The sequence below is a fragment of the Stigmatopora argus genome, chromosome 13 (genome assembly GCF_051989625.1).
Source record: "Stigmatopora argus isolate UIUO_Sarg chromosome 13, RoL_Sarg_1.0, whole genome shotgun sequence".
NCBI classification, from domain to species: domain Eukaryota; kingdom Metazoa; phylum Chordata; class Actinopteri; order Syngnathiformes; family Syngnathidae; genus Stigmatopora; species Stigmatopora argus.
In genome coordinates this window covers 1,222,501-1,241,030 of record NC_135399.1, presented here as the reverse complement: position 1 = coordinate 1,241,030, position 18,530 = coordinate 1,222,501, and the positions used below count along the sequence as shown (strand labels likewise).

General features: G+C 41.5%; 1 protein-coding gene and 1 long non-coding RNA gene across 7 annotated transcripts in view; one reads left to right on the top strand and one right to left on the bottom strand.

Moving 5' to 3' along the window:
• The window catches only part of LOC144086774 (interferon alpha/beta receptor 2-like), a 100,429-nt gene extending 87,375 nt beyond the window's left edge, over nt 1-13,054 (bottom strand). For all 6 annotated transcript variants that reach the window (XR_013304572.1, XM_077616869.1, XM_077616864.1 and 3 more), the window contains exons 1-3: nt 12,848-13,054; nt 12,683-12,778; nt 3,191-3,311 (exon numbers count right to left, since the gene is read on the bottom strand). Coding sequence is in view for 5 of the 6 variants with exons in the window: in XM_077616869.1 (XP_077472995.1) it covers nt 3,191-3,311; nt 12,683-12,764 (203 nt within the window). In the remaining variant the exon portion in view is untranslated. The remainder of the gene's footprint in view (nt 1-3,190; nt 3,312-12,682; nt 12,779-12,847) is intronic.
• Nucleotides 13,055-13,315: 261 nt separating this feature from the next.
• LOC144086950 (uncharacterized) lies at nt 13,316-16,144 on the top strand. The gene is made up of 2 exons (XR_013304614.1): nt 13,316-15,146; nt 15,241-16,144. It is a non-coding gene; the product is annotated as an uncharacterized LOC144086950 (long non-coding RNA).
• Nucleotides 16,145-18,530: the final 2,386 nt, after the last annotated feature.

Genomic DNA, 18,530 nt, shown 5'->3' with positions numbered 1-18,530 from the left:
CTGCCGATAACTGCCCTTATAAATGATTATGATTCCCCTTACAAACCCCCCAAAAACCTTACAAACACCGTACGAGTCGTACGGTGTTTGTAAGGTTTTTGTAAGGAATCATAATCATTTACAAGGGCAGTTATCGGCAGAGGTTGACAGGTATGGTCATTGTAAATGCAAGATATAAAATTATTCAATTTTTAAAAAGGAAATAAGTCTATCTTTCCCACCGACGAGTCATTACCTTATCGTGGTGTTGGGGTTTGTGTGTCACAATGATCCTTGCCCTATGTCACCGATTCTGTTCATCACTTTTATGGACAGAATATCTAGGCGCAGGGGGTCCGTTTTGGTGGCCTCAGTATTGCATCCATGCTTTTTGCAGATGATGTGGTTCTGTTCGCTTCATCAGGCCGTGATCTCCAACTCTCGCTGGAACGATTTGCAACCGAGTGTTAAGCGGTCGGGATGAGAATCAGCACCTCCAAATGTGAGACCATGGTCCTCAGTCGGAAAAAGGTGGCATGTCCTCTCCGTCCGTGACAGGGATCAGGTCCTTCCCCAAGTGGAGGAGTTTACGTATCTTAACGTCTTGTTTACGAGTAAGGGAAAAATGGAGCGGGAGATCGACAGGCAGATCGGGGCGGCGTCTGCAGTGATACGGACTCTACAAGATCCGTCGTGGTGAAGAAGGAGCTGAGGCAAAAGGCGAGGCTCTCTATTTACCAGTTGATCTACGTTCCCACCCTCCTCTATGATCACGAGCTGTGGGTTGTGAGCGAAAGAATGAGATCACGGATACAAGCGCCTGAAATGAGTTTCCTCCGCAGGATGTCCGAACTCTCCCTTAGAGATAAGGTGAGAAGTGGCTGGGAAGAGGCAAGTCTGGGCTTCCCTGCTGAAGCTCCTGCCCCCACGACTCGACTTCGGATAAGCGGAAGATGTTAGATGAGATTATGCTTTTGTATGACAGAAATTGCAATGTCTTACCATAAGTTTAAGATGTTGTGGCAGACATATTGCTTCTAATGTCAAAATATCTCGACTCTTTTGATGGTTCATATTACTGCAATTGTTGTCACTTTCGAACAAGAAATAAAACGAAGAAAAAAAATCAATGGGGAATTTTAAATCGCAAATGTACAAGCATACAACTGAAGCTCAATTAAAAAAAGAATTCACGAGCAGTGTATACAGGAGGTGTGTCCGTAGCGGTCTACTTTTCACCAGCTCTGTGGGTGGGTGCAATAATAGCATGAGAAACACATTGCACAGATCTCAAGGCTGATATTTTAGCGATCGACCGCAGGACCTTCGATCAGCCTCAACAACAATTGGGATGTGCTGACATGGTAAACGAGCACATCTATCAAAGGTAGTTGCATCTGGCCAGTCAGAGTACGTTTAACTAGGTAAGACGGTGGCGCCCTAGGTAAGATGGCGGCGGCCTAGGTAAGACGGCAGCGCTCTAGTTAAAATGGCGACCCCCTAGTTAAGATGGTGACGCCCTGAGCGAGCAGTGACAGGCACAAGTGAGTTTTTACACGTTTTATGTAAGATATGTTTATATTTCTTGAATTTCATTCATAGACGTCAAGATAAATTTTGATTAGCGTTTTAGCTATTAATCTTTTCTCTATTTTGAAAGAAATGACTATATCGGCCGCATTGTCTTGCGTCATGGCGTTATGCCGTTTCATTGCCACCTTGCAGTTTCGTGCATGTCGTCTTTTTATGCACATATAAGCCGTACCCTCGATTCCGTCATCATTTTTTTAATCCGACAAATGTGGCTTATATGCAAGTAAATACGGTACATTAGCTTTCACAGCTGCTTGTTAAGAATTGTTCCTTTGATGTTGAGACTTTCCCCATGCGTACATTTATGGAGTGTTTGGATGGCATCAAAGTCCGAATTATCATAAAATGTTATTAGGTTTTCCAAGATGCAGTCGGTGCATTAAAAAAATAAAATAAAATTTAAAAAAATCAAACCATCCCATTCTTGACCGGATGAAGGGTGGCCTGTTTTTGGCCAGGCTGAAGTCCTTCCATCCAAGGACCATGCCTGTACATTGGCCTCAGTGTGTATGCTTAAGCCAGGGGGTGGGCAAACAATTCAACCAATAAGAGGAAACCTTTCTACCAATCTGGTATTGTAGAAGTACACTCAGTGAATTGCAGTCAGGTGCTTCTTATTTCAGCAGAAACCTCATTGGTTAAACTGTCTGTGTTGAATCGGTTGTAACAAAAACCTGCACCCACAGCGGCCCTCGAGGATCGGTTTGCCCACCCCAGACTTAAGCAAAGGGGACAGGATCTGCAGTGCCGACACATAAAAGAGGAGCACATCTGCTTGTTAAGTGTCGGTCCTATAATGTTGAAACTAAAGAGACGTGCCCCATGCATACATTTGTTGAGTGTTTGGATGGCAGCAAAGTTTGTCAGGATCTGGAGTGTAGTGCCAAGAGCCACGGCTAACATAATTGACCTCTTATAGCAGCTTGTTAAGTCTTGACTTTGATGTTGAAGAGACTTGCAGCTTCTATGCTTCATTTTGGCACCCATTGTTGGTAATGAGATGCGTCTCAGCATCCCTCCCTCCAACTGAGTGCTAATACATACAGTGCTACGTCTACTTGAGAAATAAATTCGTTCCACAACTGGTTTTGTAATTGCATTTTTTACATTGAATTAGCATAATTTGTTCCACAATTTTTAATACGACTAAACATCCCATGACAGGGGGGACCCACATAGTCTCTTCGGGCAGTGCCCGGCCAGGCCCCATGAGTATAGGCCCGGCGACCAGGCACTCGCCATCGCACCCCTCCTCCAGAGCTGGATCCAGAGTGGGGCCCCGGTGATTTACGTACGGGCGAGGGAAGACGTCGTCCAATAATGTTCCTCATCATAAGAGGTCTTCTGAGTCATGCTTTGTCTGGTCCCTCACCTCCGACAAGTTTGCCATGGGTGACCCTACCAGGGGCACAAGACCCCAGACAACATAGCTCCAAGGATGCTGATACACCCAAACCCCACCACCACGATAAGGTGATGACTCATCGGGGGTAATTCAAGTTTAAAATTATTACATTTTTATCGAAAGGTTTGATTATTATTGTTGACAAAAAATATTTCATGATAATTATCGTTATCATTTTATCAACCAGCTCTACTTAGAATGTTATGACTTTACCTCTCAAAGACCTTGTACTGGACTCCTGGTGGCGTGGCCGGCCCTGGATCCCAATGCAAGATGTGAAGGAAATTCACTGAGTTAACTGATAGATTAGATGGTGGAAGGAGTACACCAAGCACTGTTGAAAATGAAAGTGGAAATGGCAGGGTTATAAGTCACAGAACAAGTTGTAGGTGGAAATAAACTCTAAACAAGTTAACAACTATATCAGTGGTTCCCAAACTATTACAGAAAGGGCCGCAGTGGGTGTGGGTTTTCGTTTCAACCTTTAAGAGGAAACCTTTCCAACAATTTGGTATCCTAGAAGTGCAATCAGTGGATTGCCGTCAGGTGCTTCTTTTTTCAGCAGAAACCTCATTGGTCAAACTGTTTGTGTTGGATCGGTTGGAACAAAAACCTGCACCCACAGTGGCCACCGAGAACCTGACCTACAGTTGTGGTCAAAAGTTCACATACACTTGTGAAGAACATAATGTCATGGCTCTCTTGAGTTTCCAGTTATTTCTACAACTCTGACTTTTCTCTGATAAAGTGATTGGAACAGATACTTCTTTGGCACAAAAAAACATTCATGAAGTTTGTTTCTTTTATGACTTCATTATGGGTGAACAGAAAAAAGTGATCAAATCTGCTTGGTCTAAAATATACATACAGCAGCGCTAATATTTGGTAAAATGTCCCTGGCCATTTTCACTTCAATTAGGCGCTTTTGGTAGCCATCCACAAGCTTCTGTTGAATCTTTGACCACTCCTCTTGACATAATTTGTGCAGTTCAGTTAAATTTGATGGCTTTCTGACATGGACTTGTTTCCTCAGCATTGTCCACAAGTTCTCAATGGGGTTTAAGTCAGGACTTTGGGAAGGTCATTTGAAAACCTTAATTCTAGCCTGATTTAGCCATTCCATTACCACTTTTGATGTGTTTGGGGTCATTGTCCTGTTGGAACACCCAACTGTGCCCAAGACCCAAACTTCGGGCTGATGACTTTAGGTTATCTTGAAGAATTTGAAGGTAATCCTCCTTCTTCATTATCCCATTTACTCTCTGTAAAGCACCAGTTCCATTGGCAGCAAAACAGCCCCACAGCATAATATTACCACCTTGGCGCTTGACGGTAGGCATGGTGTACTTGGGGTTAAAGGCCTCACCTTTTCTCCTCCAAACATATTGCTGGGCATTGTGGCCAAAGAGCTGGATTTTTGTTTCGTCTGATCACAGAACTTTCCTCCAGAAGGTCTTATCTTTGTCCATGTGATCAGCAGCAAACTTCAGTCGAGCCTTAAGGTGCCACTTTTGGAGCAAGGGCTTCCTTCTGGCACGGCAGCCTCTCAGTCCATGGAGATGCAAAACCCATTTGACAGTGGACACTGACACCTGTGTTCCAGCAGCTTCTAATTCTTGGCAGATCTGCTTTTTGGTGATTCTCGGTTGAATCTTTACCCTCCTGACCAATTTTCTCTCAGCAGCAGGTGATAGCTTGCGTTTTCTTCCTGATCGTGGCAGTGACAAAACAGTGCCATGCACTTTATACTTACAAACAAGTGTTTGCACTGTTTCTCTTGGGACCTGCAGCTGCTTTGAAATGGCTCCAAGTGACTTTCCTGACTTGTTCAAGTCAAGGATTCGCTTTTTCAGATCCATGCTGAGCTCCTTTGACTTTCCCATTGTAGCGTTTGTGGGCGTTTGGATCCAATCAGCCCTATTTAAATGGCCTCAGAAGTCACCAGCTGTAGTCACTCATAATCACTCAAGAAGTTAAGAGGCCATGCTATGAAGCTCATTTCACTGACACTTAACTTTCTAAGTCACCAAAATTGCTAATTTGTGTTGCTGTATGTATATTTTTGACCCAGCAGATTTGATCACTTTTTCTGTTAACCCATAATAAAGTCATAAAAGAACCAAACTTCATGAATGTTTTTGTGACAAAGAAGTATCTGTTCCAATCACTATCAGAGAAAAATCTGAGTTGTAGAAATAACTGGAAACTCAAGAGAGCATGACATTATGTTCTTCACAAGTGTACGTAAATTCTTGACCACAACTGTATATAGTACAAGGGTGCTCATTAAGGGGATCACAATCAACCGGTCAATCTACAAAGGACTACTGGTAGATCGCCTGAGAGTAAGGCTTCAGTATATTGCAGATTTTATGTTAGTTTTAAAAAACTTCATAAAAATGCCAAAATTTGCGCTGAATTTGGAACCGAAAGAAGGGAGATTAAAAATGGCGGAAGTCAGTGCCTCGCTTCTTCTTCGGCGATAAATTGAGTGGCGCTCAGCGCCAAAGAAGAAGAATTTTACTGCAAAAGAGCGGATTATCATCATGTGTGGGAATGCTGCTGGCCGGCCGGCTTCATGGTAAAGCCAGCCTTAATCAACAAGTTTGGCCTTCCTCATGCTTTAAAAAACAAGATCTTTTTTTGATTGATTACTTTAGAATGGACAATGGTTTTTTTCGATTCGTTTTGTTACCTGACGTTTCGATCCCACGCGTAGTCAGGCGAGTACAGTAATCCCTCGAATATTGTGGATAATGTAGACCATACATGGTCACAAGAAGAAAAAAACTAACTTAATACAACCAAGAACGGGCGGCCCGGTGGGGCAAGTGGTTAGTGCGTCGGCGTCACAACTCTGGGGTCCTGGGTTCAATTCCAGGTCACGTCCACCTGTGTGGGTTTCCTCCGGGTACTCCAGTTTCCTCCCACATTCCAAAAACATGCATGGTAGGCTGATTGGACACTAAATTGCCCCTAGGCATGTATGTGAGTTTGCATGGTTGTCAGTCTCCCTGTGCCTTGCGATCGGCTGACCATCAATTCAGGGTGTCCCCCGCCTCTGGCACGGACAGCTGGGACTGGCTCCAGCACCCCCTGCGACCCTAATGAGGATAAAGTGGTTCAGAAAATGAGATGAGATGAGACAACTAAGAACAAAGCCTTGGTGCCCGTGTACTAGATGAGCAACCAGAAAGCCTGGATCACGACAGCCTCCACAAACTGTTTCATCCCGAACGTGAAGCTCAACCTCACTGAAAGGGGGCTTCCCTTCAAGGACTTGGACTAAAACTCCCATTAACCAGTTTTTTTATGTAAATTAAGTGGAGAGGAACTATTTTCACTGAGTACAGTATTTCAAGTACCGTATTTTCGTACCTATAAAACGCACCGTTTGATTGGGCGCAGTCTCATTTGCGGGTATATTTTCTGTTTTTGTGAAACATTGGGCGCTTCTTCAGAAAGGGCGCTAGCATGACATTAGGCTAGCGTATGTTATGCTGGCCGCTAGCCTATGTTATGCTATTCGCTAGCGTATGTTATACTAGCTGCTAGCATTAGTTAGGCTAGCTGCTAGCACGAGCAAAACTAAGTTTGATAATGCTTTATTGAGGAACAAGCAATTCACAATTGCTGCGCTATTAAAAAATCTCTTTTGGAAATTGTTTGTTTAACAAATAAAATATTGAGTTTACACACTTAGAGAAGGTGAAGAAATTCAATCACTCATCTATTAGGATCCGACAGCCATTTTTGGCCACCATAAAAAAATTCAACTCTACGTTGCACGGTTTGGATAAACGTAGCGAAATAATCTTAACATACAAACACACCCATAAATCACGTTTTATAAGGATTATACATTATTTATTATTGTTATTAGCGCCTATTTTATTCAATAGCTCCCAAGGCATTTGACGGATTGACACGAAACTAAAAAAAAAGATAGGTAATTACCTTCTGTTTAACGTTTTTCAACAACCCACTCCATTTATTAATGATTAATTTATTACTGTTATTAGCACCTAATATCTTCAATAGCTCCCAAGCAAATTACTTTTGTTTAATGAAAACCTTTTTGTTTTTCAAAAAAACATTCCATTTATTAATTATTAATGTATTACTGTTATTAGCACCTATTTTTTGTTCAATAGCACCGAAGCCAATGGACGTATTGACACCAAATTTACAGAAAAGATAGGCATTTACCAACAGCCGTTTCTGGCCACCATAAAAAAATTAAACTCTCTACATTGCACGGTTTGGACAGACGTAGCGAGAGAATCTTAACATACACACACACACACACACACATAAATCACACTTTATAAGGATTATAGAAAAGGTACACTCTGATATAAACAGAGTTCCACGTTCAACATGCTAGGCTGTCAGTCAGAGTTGTGTATTCCGGGAACTTGATTCCAGATTTGGCGAAAGCTCGAACAACAGTGCTGGCCGACACTTGAGCCCAGTCATCCACAATCCATTGTAACTCGTGAAATGCATCACTACCAAGCCTTTGATTCTCCTCGCTGTTATATCGGCATCGATAATTCATTCCAAATCGTCGCTTAACTTGTGCAACGCTGCCTGTACGGTCTACTATGTTGGTCATCCGTTAGCAAAGCTGTTAAATTGTGTTCGATCCATGGCTTCAGTCCATTTTCCAAGCGTTCACACCCGCATTGTGTTGTCATTCACGTTAGGCATTTCCTCTGTATAGCTCTAATATGCTGTTTCTTTGAGTATTGAGAGTGTTTTTAGGGTTAAAAGCGCTGCGAGCACACGGAAGTCAAATGCCTTGCCACTCCCCTGGGATGTTTTGAATGGATTTACCGTAATGCTTAGAATGCGCGAGGAGGCTATTTTTAGTGTGAACGTCCGCTGGGTTGATCGCAATAAGTAGCATGCCGGCAAGAAATAAAACCAGTCACTCAAGCGGTCAGGGCTATAGAGAAATTGAATTTAGTGCACAGAGGCGCACCGACCGATTGACCCCATCGACCATTTTAGAGAAAATTTTAGACTTTTAAGTGTGCCCTATAGGTGTAAAAATATGGTATTTAGTTTTGTATATATATATATATACATACATTATACAGGCATACCTCTACTTACGAATGCCTCTAGGTACGACATTTTCAGGTTACAGAATTTTTTATATGCAAATGAGTGACTCGAGATACGAAAAAGATCCAAGTTACGAAATCCCCCAAAAAGTAAATGCATTTCCTTATCCGTTATTTTATTTTGAAAATATTGTCGCGGATGCATTGATTTTCACTTTAAAACATCACTACCCTCTACTGGGCTCTCATTTCCTCGCTCTCATTCTATCTCATATAATGACAATAAAAGCTTTCAATTCAATTCAATTGGCTGTCGCACAACCACTATTCAAATTTCAATTCTTTCTTGCAAACCTGTCCACCTCTACTAAATGCCCCCTTATTAATGATTGCCATTCCCCCATTAAGTGATTAAAAATGCAACGCGGCACGTTTCCACACACACCGACAAACACCCATAGGGCAGAGGTAGAGGTATAAAATGTACAGTGGTACCTCGTGATACGACAGCTTGTCATACAACATGCTCGTGTTACGACGGAAATTTCGATCGAATAATTCGCTCGCGATACAATTAAAATTTCGAGATGCGACGAAGCCAGGTGGCCATGACATGAGGCTGTTTATCATTATACACTGTCTTTTTTGCCGCATCTCTTTCGTGTATAACAATATCTACGAGCCCTGAACATTTATTCAGACGAGTTTCGACCAGGAAACGCACAACGCGCATGCGCGGGGAAAAAAACAGGGCTTTCTGGGTAAAGAAGTATACTCGTGCACACAACGCCGATAGGCAATTGCACTCTTTCTCAGAATAAAACTTCATTACCCACAATCAATACGTTTGTAAGCTCAGCTGTTGCATTTCCTGTTATTATTATCTAATACGAGGAGTATTATATTACTTCTCGTTCGCTGCTCATAAGAACATCAGGGGCACTGGCTCGCAACTCCCTCCCCGCAACAGTATCTCTGGTCGCAACTCTCTCATAGGCGCCGTTCAAAGCGGTTGCGACCAGAGCTACTACAAAGAGGGAGTTGCGAGCCAGCGCCCCTTATGTTCCCACGACCAGCAGAGCGATCGCTAATACTACAAGACTACTTCTCGTTGGCAAGTGGTCGTGCGTTATCCTATTGTGAGGACATTTGTGTGCATCATTTTCGGAATATTTTGAAGGGAATACGTAGTACAACAGCAAACAGCCCATCGAGAGCAAACGTGAGGGTGGAGGCGTGACAAACAACTAACCCGGCCAGAATGAAGGTTAAAAAAAAAAAGATTAAAACAAAATTAGTATTCAGTTTTGTGTAAAGTTACATTAAACGTATGTTTGAGTGTCTGTATATATTAATCCAAGTTAATTTAAATTTGTTTGTTCCGTTTACAAGTGCGTTGTCGTGGGAAAAAAAACGACCCCGCCCCCTCTGTGCGTCTCTCTCCCGTCCGTCGGCGAAATCCGCCCAACTTTAGTTAGATTAAACACATTTTATTACTATTAAACCACTAGTTATGTGTTACTTTGTTAATAGATGGCGAATTAGAAGAAATTAAACATTTTTTCCAATCCAATATCCTGTTTTGGGTGTTTTTTCAGAAAGTTGGAACGAATTAATTTATTTTCAATTCATTTCAATGGGAAACGTTCGCTCGAGTTACGAAAACCTCGACATACGATCTCAGTCTCGGAACGGATTACGATCGTATGTCGAGGTACCACTGTAGTACAAAGTGGACGGCTTTCGGCCCTGGTAGAACGGGTCTTTGTCACCATCTGGCGGACAAACAGGTATTACGTCTCCCATAATAGCGGCCGCGGAGAGAACTATTTCAGCGGGGCAGAGCACATTGGCAACGCGCTCGTAACATTACATAAACAAATTTAAATGAACTTGGATTACGATGCAGACGCACTCAAAAATAAGTTTAATCTAACCTTACACTAAAATTAATTCTAATTTTGTTTTACATTTTTATACCTTTCTTCTCCCGGGTTGGCTCTATTTGCCCCGTCTCCACCCTGACTTTCAAATGCAACCTATCGAGGGTTGTTTGCTTCTGTATTCCCTTCAAAATATTCCGAAAATGATGCAAACAAATGTCCTCACAATAGGATAACACATGACCACTTGCCAACGAGAAGTAGTATACAGTGGTATCTCGACATACGAGTGGCCCGACATACAAGAAATTTGAGATACGGGTAAAATTACGGGCAGATATTTATCTTGACAAAGAGACACATTTTGATATACGAGCAGACAGCGGACGTGAGAGGCTGCTCATAAGAACATCATGGGCACTGTCTCTCTCCGCGCAACTCCCTCGTTTAATGTCTCTGAGAGCACTGGGCGGAGCGTTGCATTTTTTCAGTGTTTTTTTCCCCGTTAGTCATTACGAATGGCAAGGCGATCGCTAATACGAGTTATATATACAGACGCTCCCCTACTTACGAACGAGTTAGGTTCCGAGCGATTGTTCATAAGTTGAATTTGTTCGTAAGTTGCTCAGTGCTATATTTTGTATTATAATTTATATTTAAGGCCTATATAAGTATATTGAAGGTTTATACAAGTGCATTTGTATTTTTTAAGGCTTGTATAAGTAACACGCATTGGTTTGTACTGAAAAAACATTTAATAAAATGGAGAGAATACATGCAGTACTGTATACATACATTAGAGAGAGAGATTTACAAGAAACTGACCGAAAGAAGCTATCTAATAACGATTGCAGTTTTCTTTTTTTCATCATAAAGGATGCGGTAGCACTGTATGGCATCATTCAATTCATTTGCAAACTTTGTGCAACGTTCAATATTTGGGTCCTGCTGCTCGATCTTTATGTTTATAAATGGTACCGACGGTCGAACGATTCAAGTTGTATTCCCGTGCAACCATCAATAGGTTGCATCTGAAACTCAGGGTGGAGGCGGGGCAAACAGAGCCAACCCGGCCGGGAGAAGAAAGGTATAAAAATGTAAAAAAAAAAAAAATAGAATTAAGTTTAGTGTAAGGTTAGATTAAACTTATTTTTGAGTGTATCTGCATCGTGATCAAAGTTCATTTAAATTTGTTTGTTATGTTATGAGCGCGTTGCCGTTGAAGAATATGAGATATTTTACTCCTTCATTTTATTGTAGCTGTTTCATTTTGATATAGTACCACAGTAGGATTAAAACTATTGTTCTCAACTCAATTACAATAAACAAAAGGTCTTTTGTCTGAGTTTCTGCTTCAAGGTGTGGTCCAGGTGATAAGTGGTCCAGATGAAACCAGGGACAAAGGGCAAGCAGATCTCAGGAGGACACCCCTCCAGAATCGTCGTGGGACAGTCCGCGTATCATTAGAATCAGCGAATGAATATTCATTTTTGTTTAACTATAACTGTGCAAACGCGGGTGTGGACCGTTGTCTTTCTCATCCTCCACTGTGCATTACGACACGCAGCTGGTTTATTATTATTTGGGAGGGGGCCCGGAGCTCTGTAAGGATCAATATCTGGAATAAATCATCTGTGGAGTAACTCGCAAACCCTGGTCTCTTCCTTCGATGCTGAACACGCACAGTTGTTAGACGGGATCAGACTGAGTTAAGGAATTAGGGATAGGTGCTAAAACTGTAAGTCTAACACCGTGCAATTCAGCGCTGAAGAAGAAACACAGCCCTGACTTAACACTGGAAAACCCAAGGTTTTTTTAGCCTCCTCTTTAACTCTGCAGCTCATAAAGATGTACCTATTTGCATTTTCACACCTTTTTTGGCTGTGAATAGCATCACTTCAAATGTAAATGTAGCCTGTAGCTGAGGAATCAGCAGGGGGAAGGGAAGTTATTTTCTCATGTTGAAAAAGCCATCACACACACAGAACACACAATTTCTAAATTTTTAATACACATCTAATCAAAACTGTTATGAATTAAAAATAAGTATTTTATTATTATTAGATAAAAGGAATATAAAAAACATGTTTATATTGTGTCAATTTGAACCATTTCAGTTTTTGTGTTCCTGAAAGTACTGGTTATCTATTTTTTATTTTTCCTCATGAAAATGTGTGACTTTTCCTCATCTTGGGTGAAGACCAGGTGTGTGAAATTTGGGGACTTTGATGTCTGTAAACGTCTGTACAATCAACCCGATTTGGATCCAGTGGACATAGGGTCAAGGAAACACAAAAGATGCCTGCCAGGTCTGTCCCCCAAAAGAAGACAACAAAACAAGTAACACATGACAGAATGCACACACTTTTTCAAAATAATACAAGGGCGGACAAAGACAAGTTCCACAGTGACTCAAATGTTCCTTCCTGTTGTATGCCTCAATTAGCGTAACAAGAGTTTCTGCTCAGCAGAAGGAAAGGCTTGGGAGCTACCTCATTTGAATAACCAAAGGACTGTCCACACCTCAGGTTTCGGCCGAACGGCCGGTCCTTGGTCTTTCTAGGTGGAACACCCAAATTTCTGGCCGATGGTAGTTCTAGTGTTAAGCCATTTTTCATCTCCCGTCTTTCGGTTGTGATTTCAGGGTGAATTTTGACATTTTTATAAACTTTTTTATACTTACGATAAAATCCGCGGAAGCCGCGAAGTGGTGAAGGATCACAGTACATGTGTGCGTGTATGTTACTCACCAGAGTCCAGCAGGAAAATCACATTTAGATAACACACGGCCCTCTTCATCTTGCCATTTACGTTAATTCTTTCGTTGTTCATGGTGAAATGCACTCCTAATGTTTTAAAAGTAAAGGTTCTGTAAGATACAGTCTTGCGATACGCTATTATCAATTGCTACTTACTCGAGTTTGTGTCAACCTAGCTGTTCCCTTTTTCCAACAAGTAAAATCACCAGCCTATTAATTCATTGATAAACGAATCTTGCTGTTACATGCTACCATTTTAAATCCATGAATAGTTGGCTGACCGAAAACATTTAGCTGTCAGTCTTTAATGAAAAGCATTCGTTTTTTCTTACTGTCACGTCCCAAAATAAGCAACTTCCCATCTCTACCTAACCGACCACTTTCTGAAAGGCTTTCAAATTAAAAGCTACGGTAGAAACACGTCCTCGTTCACATTACCAATCAATAATTTCAGTATGAAATTAAACAGATATGTGTAAAACTGTATAGAAACGTGAAAATTTTGACAAAAATGTTCTTATTTAATGAACAACAAACCTCACTTTCGCTATTATTTTGTTGCTTTGTGAAATCAAATGATGAAATTGTGCTTTCCAAACGTCATTCGGTGGTTTCCATGTTCAAAACAGACTTCCGGTGTGGTACTTTAGAAGACCAAACAGCCACTGAAGGAAAATCTCGGAACTAAAAACATTCAATTGTTTCGAGTATTATAACGTCGAGGAAAAAACAACGAGGGGCCGGGGGAGTTCCGAATTATACACGCGGCTCCTCCGGATCGAGAGGAGTCCAATGAGTTGGCCCAGGCATCTGGACGGCGTTGGTTTTTGAATTCATAATTTTTGAATTTTTTTCTAATTAATTTATTTTCTGGAGTTGTTCTGTGAATTATTTTCCCCTCTTCATTTTTCCGATTATTTTATTTTTGGGGTTGTTGTTTTTTATATTCTTTTTCTTCTTTGTTTTTCAAATTAATTTATTTTTGGGGCTGTTCTTTTTAAAAAAAAAAAAAAAGAAGTTTTTTTTCCCCCAAGATACTTGGAAGTCTTGCGCGAACTATGTTCCACAATTCTAGACTGGAGGACACTTGTATCGGGTCCAGCTACTCAGTTGTACACCGTAGGGGCTGTTATCATTCTTTTTTTTTCTGTAGGATTTTTTGGAAAAAAACAGACAGACAACATCAGGATTTTATTTCATATTATTATTATACATTTGCTTGCAATGAAGAAATGCTTTGCTTTAATATTAAACTTACTTTGCACATCATTATTATTTTCATATTATTGTATGTTTGCTTGCAACAAAGTATAAATGCTTTGCTCCTGAGATCCTTAGTTAGACTAAACAAAGAGAAGCCATAACGCCTTGGACTACTTGGAGTGGACAAAGCAAACATTTGACCACAACTGTACATCATATTTAGATGTTAATACATTAGTCTTATCTTATGCTTCTAACTGTAATATTTAGTAAATACACTTATTGATAATTGTACTTGTGTTGTACTGTTTTTTGTATAGGGGCAAAATGGTGTAGTATGGTAGTAATATTAAGGGTGAACCTACTTCATGGTTTTACGATTATCGCTCTACAACAGGGGTCACCAAACTACGGCCCGCCGGCACATTTGGACCGGCCCTCTGAACAATACCAGAGACGCTATCGGATGTTTTTATTTTATTTTTTGGATGCAGCCCGCCGGCACATTTGGACCGGCCCTCTGAACAATACCAGAGACACTATCTGATTTTTTTTCCTATTTGGCCTTGAAGACTGGGACATTTTAATCTTGTGTTTGGTTCATTGCACCCCTGCTGAGCCCACAAATCATCCCAGTGAAGCGGGGCTTCGCATTGCTTCTTTGGTGACACGCGCGGGGAGAGTGTTTCCCTTTGATGCAGGCGGGCACGTCCACCGTTGCATGCACGAGCAGTGTTACCGAGACATCTGGACGATCGCAGGTGAGGGCGGAGCCCTGGGACCATCACGGACTATTCAAGCATATAAAAACTGCAACCTGTTTGAGAACGGAATAATGGCGAAAAAGTTAGGTGAGAGAAAAATTGATTCAGAATGCAGGGTATTTAACCTGGAGTGGACAAACGATTATTTTTTTGTTCAATGCAAAGAAAAGGCTGTTTGTCTCATTTGTCAAGAGACGGTGGCGGTATTCAAAGAATACAATCTTTGCCGACACTATGAATCCCGTCACAAAGACAAGTACGATAGCTTGCAAGGCCAAATACGAGCAGACAAACTCTCAAAGCGAAAAAGTGGACTACTATCTCAGCAGAACCAGGCATCCGTTCGGGCCAGCTTTTGGGTTGCTAAATTGATAGCAAGCAGCGTTAAGCCTTTCACTGACGGAGAGTTTGTTAAGAAATGTATGGATACTGTCGCGGAGGAGGTGTGTCCCGAGAAGAAAGATGCATTTAATGCCGTAAGTCTGTCGGTGAGTACAATGACCAGACGCGTTGAAGAAATCGGGAGTAATGTATATGCCCAGCTGCAGCAGAAGACGAAATAATTTGACTTTTTTTCATTAGCACTGGATGAAAGCACGGACGTGCAAGACACAGCGCAACTGCTCATTTTTATTCGTGGAGTTAGCGCAAACTTTGGGATTTGCGAGGATCTGGCAGCCCTCCAAAGTCTCAAAGGGACTACAACGGGAGAGGATATTTTTGACAAAGTGTGCCAAACCATGGAGAAGTTGGACCTGGACTGGTCAAATCTAGCTAGCATCACGACTGACGGGGCTCCTAGCATGGTGGCCGAAACTCGCGGTCTAATAATGGGACGCATGAACCGGGAGTTGGAAAAAAGGGGTCTCACCGCCCCACTACGAGTCCACTGCCAAATTCACCAGCAAGCACTGTGCTGCAAAATGTTGACGTGGGATTCTGTAATGACGGTTGTGGTGTCGTGCATAAACTTCAGAGCAAAGGGAGAAGATTGTGCATGGCACAACAGAAAGTTAATGTTCCATGGCTTTTTTTTTTCTATGAAGAACCCAGAGAGAGTTATTTAGTTATTATTTATTTCATAAATAGTGTTATTTATTTCCTGTTTTTTCTGTGAAGAACTCAGAGAGGGTTATTTAGTTATTATTTATTTCATTAATAGTGTTATTATATGTTTCCTGACTTTTTTTCTGTAAAGAACCTGGAAAGGGTTATTTGGTTATGTGTGGCTTTCTGGAAAACAATTAAAAAAAAATTAAGCTCCCCTACGATCGTCACACTTTTTCTGTTACAAACTGACACCGGCCCCCCATCAGAGAAGGGAAAAGTTATGTGGCCCTCACAGGAAAAAGTTTGGGGACCCCTGCTCTACAATATCAGTGATATTCAAGGGATTACTGTATTATTATTATTTTTGTTTGCTTTTTATGATGAAGCTTTAAATCTCATTGTACTTGTATTATAACAATAAAGTCATTTATTTGTATTTTTTCTTCTTTTTTTCCCAACATGGCGCCGTCAGGCGGCAGCCAGTGCAATAGCTCTGTCCACTCTTATTGTTTTTCATGTTTTACAGCCTTTCTATCTTTTTTATTACATTTTAATACTTCTTGATTCATTCCTTATTACTTTACTTTGTACTTTATACTTTTTACTTTAATGTTTTACAACTTTCTTTGTTCTGTTAGCCTGGCTTCTTTCTGCTGCTTCTTTTTTGTAACCATTCAGCCATGCCTACGCTGTCATACACATGAGATTAGCTGTAAACAATACGCAGCAGAAGGAGCAAAACCTCTGCCGCTGGAAATCCGGAGCTGGACAAAAGTGCCGGGAGAAGAAGCGACGCTTCAGGCCAACCATTCCATCTATTATGAGGAAAGTGAGATCCTTCCCCGATAAGATGGAAGGGCTGTCGGCACTTACCAGGCCGGAAACGGAGTCGAGGAAATCTACTCTGCTAATGTTGATTGTTCAGCTCCAGACTACTGAGGGACTGTGCGGATAAGCTTGGAAGAGTGACTCCGCATATTTTCAACCTCGGTCACAGTCTGCAGAAGTTCCCCATCTTTTGGAAGACTTCCTGTGTGTGGTTCCAGTTTTATCCAACTCTACAACGTCTTTTCTTGTGCCTGTATCTGTTTTTGCTACTGCAACATAAATGGCACCGCTCAAGTGGCAGCCGGTAGCAGTAGCTCCGTACGCTCTTGATTGTTTTGTGTTTTTGCAGATTTTCTGTCTTTTTTAATTGCATTTTGTTATTTAGTTTTTTACTTAGGTCTACAATCTCTTGTGTCTGTCTTGCTACTACAACCAGAAACTTTTCCAGAATACAGGATTAAATTAAGTTCTAACCTAACCTATTTATTCATTCATCTTCCATACTGCCTATCCTCGAAAGAGTTGCGGGGGTTGCTGGAGCCTAACCCAGCTGTCTTCGAGTGAAATGCAGACTACAACCTAGACTGGTCGCCAGCAATGTTCTCTCTAAGCTGTGCGTGTGCGCAATTGCGCACTACTCTCGTCTTCTCCGCGCACAGCATATCATATGGAGTGCACAAAATAAAAATATTTTTCCCCCCCATGATGGCGCCGTTCACGCGGCCCGCCAGTGGCAGTAGCTCTGTCCACTCTTATGGTTTTCGTGTTTTACAGCCCTTCTATCTTTGTTTAATTACATCTTAATACATTCCTTTTTACTTTACTGTGCAAATAGAAGAACAAGCGGTGAAATTGGGTGAGAACTGTCTAAATCTGCTGTGTGTGGGTGTGTGTGTGCGTGTGTGTCTAGTATGTGTAATCGTTTGTCTTCAACCTACATAATGGACTATAGTAAATGGAAATTAGCCCTCGGCTACAATCTTACATATATATGTTCATTAACATGAATATAAATATGTTCATTAATATGTGCTATCCCTTAATAAATATATCAAAGCAAAATCATGGAAAAATATTGCATTTAAATGGAAACTTGACTATCTCAAGTGACACGTTCAGCAGAAAAGTCATTTGAACGAGATCGAGAAGTGAGAAGAACAGATGTGTAAAATAAGGTAAAATTTAAGTCGATTTTGTGCATATTCTAATGCAGGGTTGGGCTAACTTTTTGGCCCGGGGGCCACATTGACTTTAAAAATTTGACAGGCAGTAAAAAGGAATGTATTAAGAAATATTAAAATTTAATTTAAAAAAAGATAGAAGGGCTGTAAAACATGAAAAACAAATAAGAGTGGACAGAGCTACTGCCAATGGCTTCCGCGTGACGGCAACGGACAACGTCGGCGGGCCGGAGTTTGGCCATTAGAATCAAATGGCATTTATGAAGATGTTTTATTCATAGATATATTTTCATTCATTTTCTGAACCGCTTTATCCACTTTATCACTCGCGGGGGGGGGGGTGCTGGAGCCTATCCATGCTAACTTTGGGCCAGGGGCGGGGGACACCCTGTATCGGTGGCCAGCCGATCGCAGGGCTCAAGGAGACGGACAGCCATGCACCCTCAGACCCATATCTAAGGGCAATTTTAGGGTGTTTAATCAGCCTACAATGCATATTTTTGGGATGTGGGAGGGAAACGGATTACTCAGAGAAAACCCACGCAGGCCCAGGGAGAATATGCAAATTCAACACAGGTGGACCGACCTGAATTTGAACCCAGGACCCCGGAGCTGTGAGGCCGACGTGTGAACCACTCATCCGCCGGGCCGCCCATTCATGGATATTAATCATTACAATTTATTATTACTAATTAGAGGGAACATTGGTCGCCAGTCAGTCGTAGGGCTCACAGAGAGACAAATGACCATCCGCACTCCCAATCATACCTCCACCAGCAGGAATCAAGGCCACGCTTGACCGCACTGAAGTCA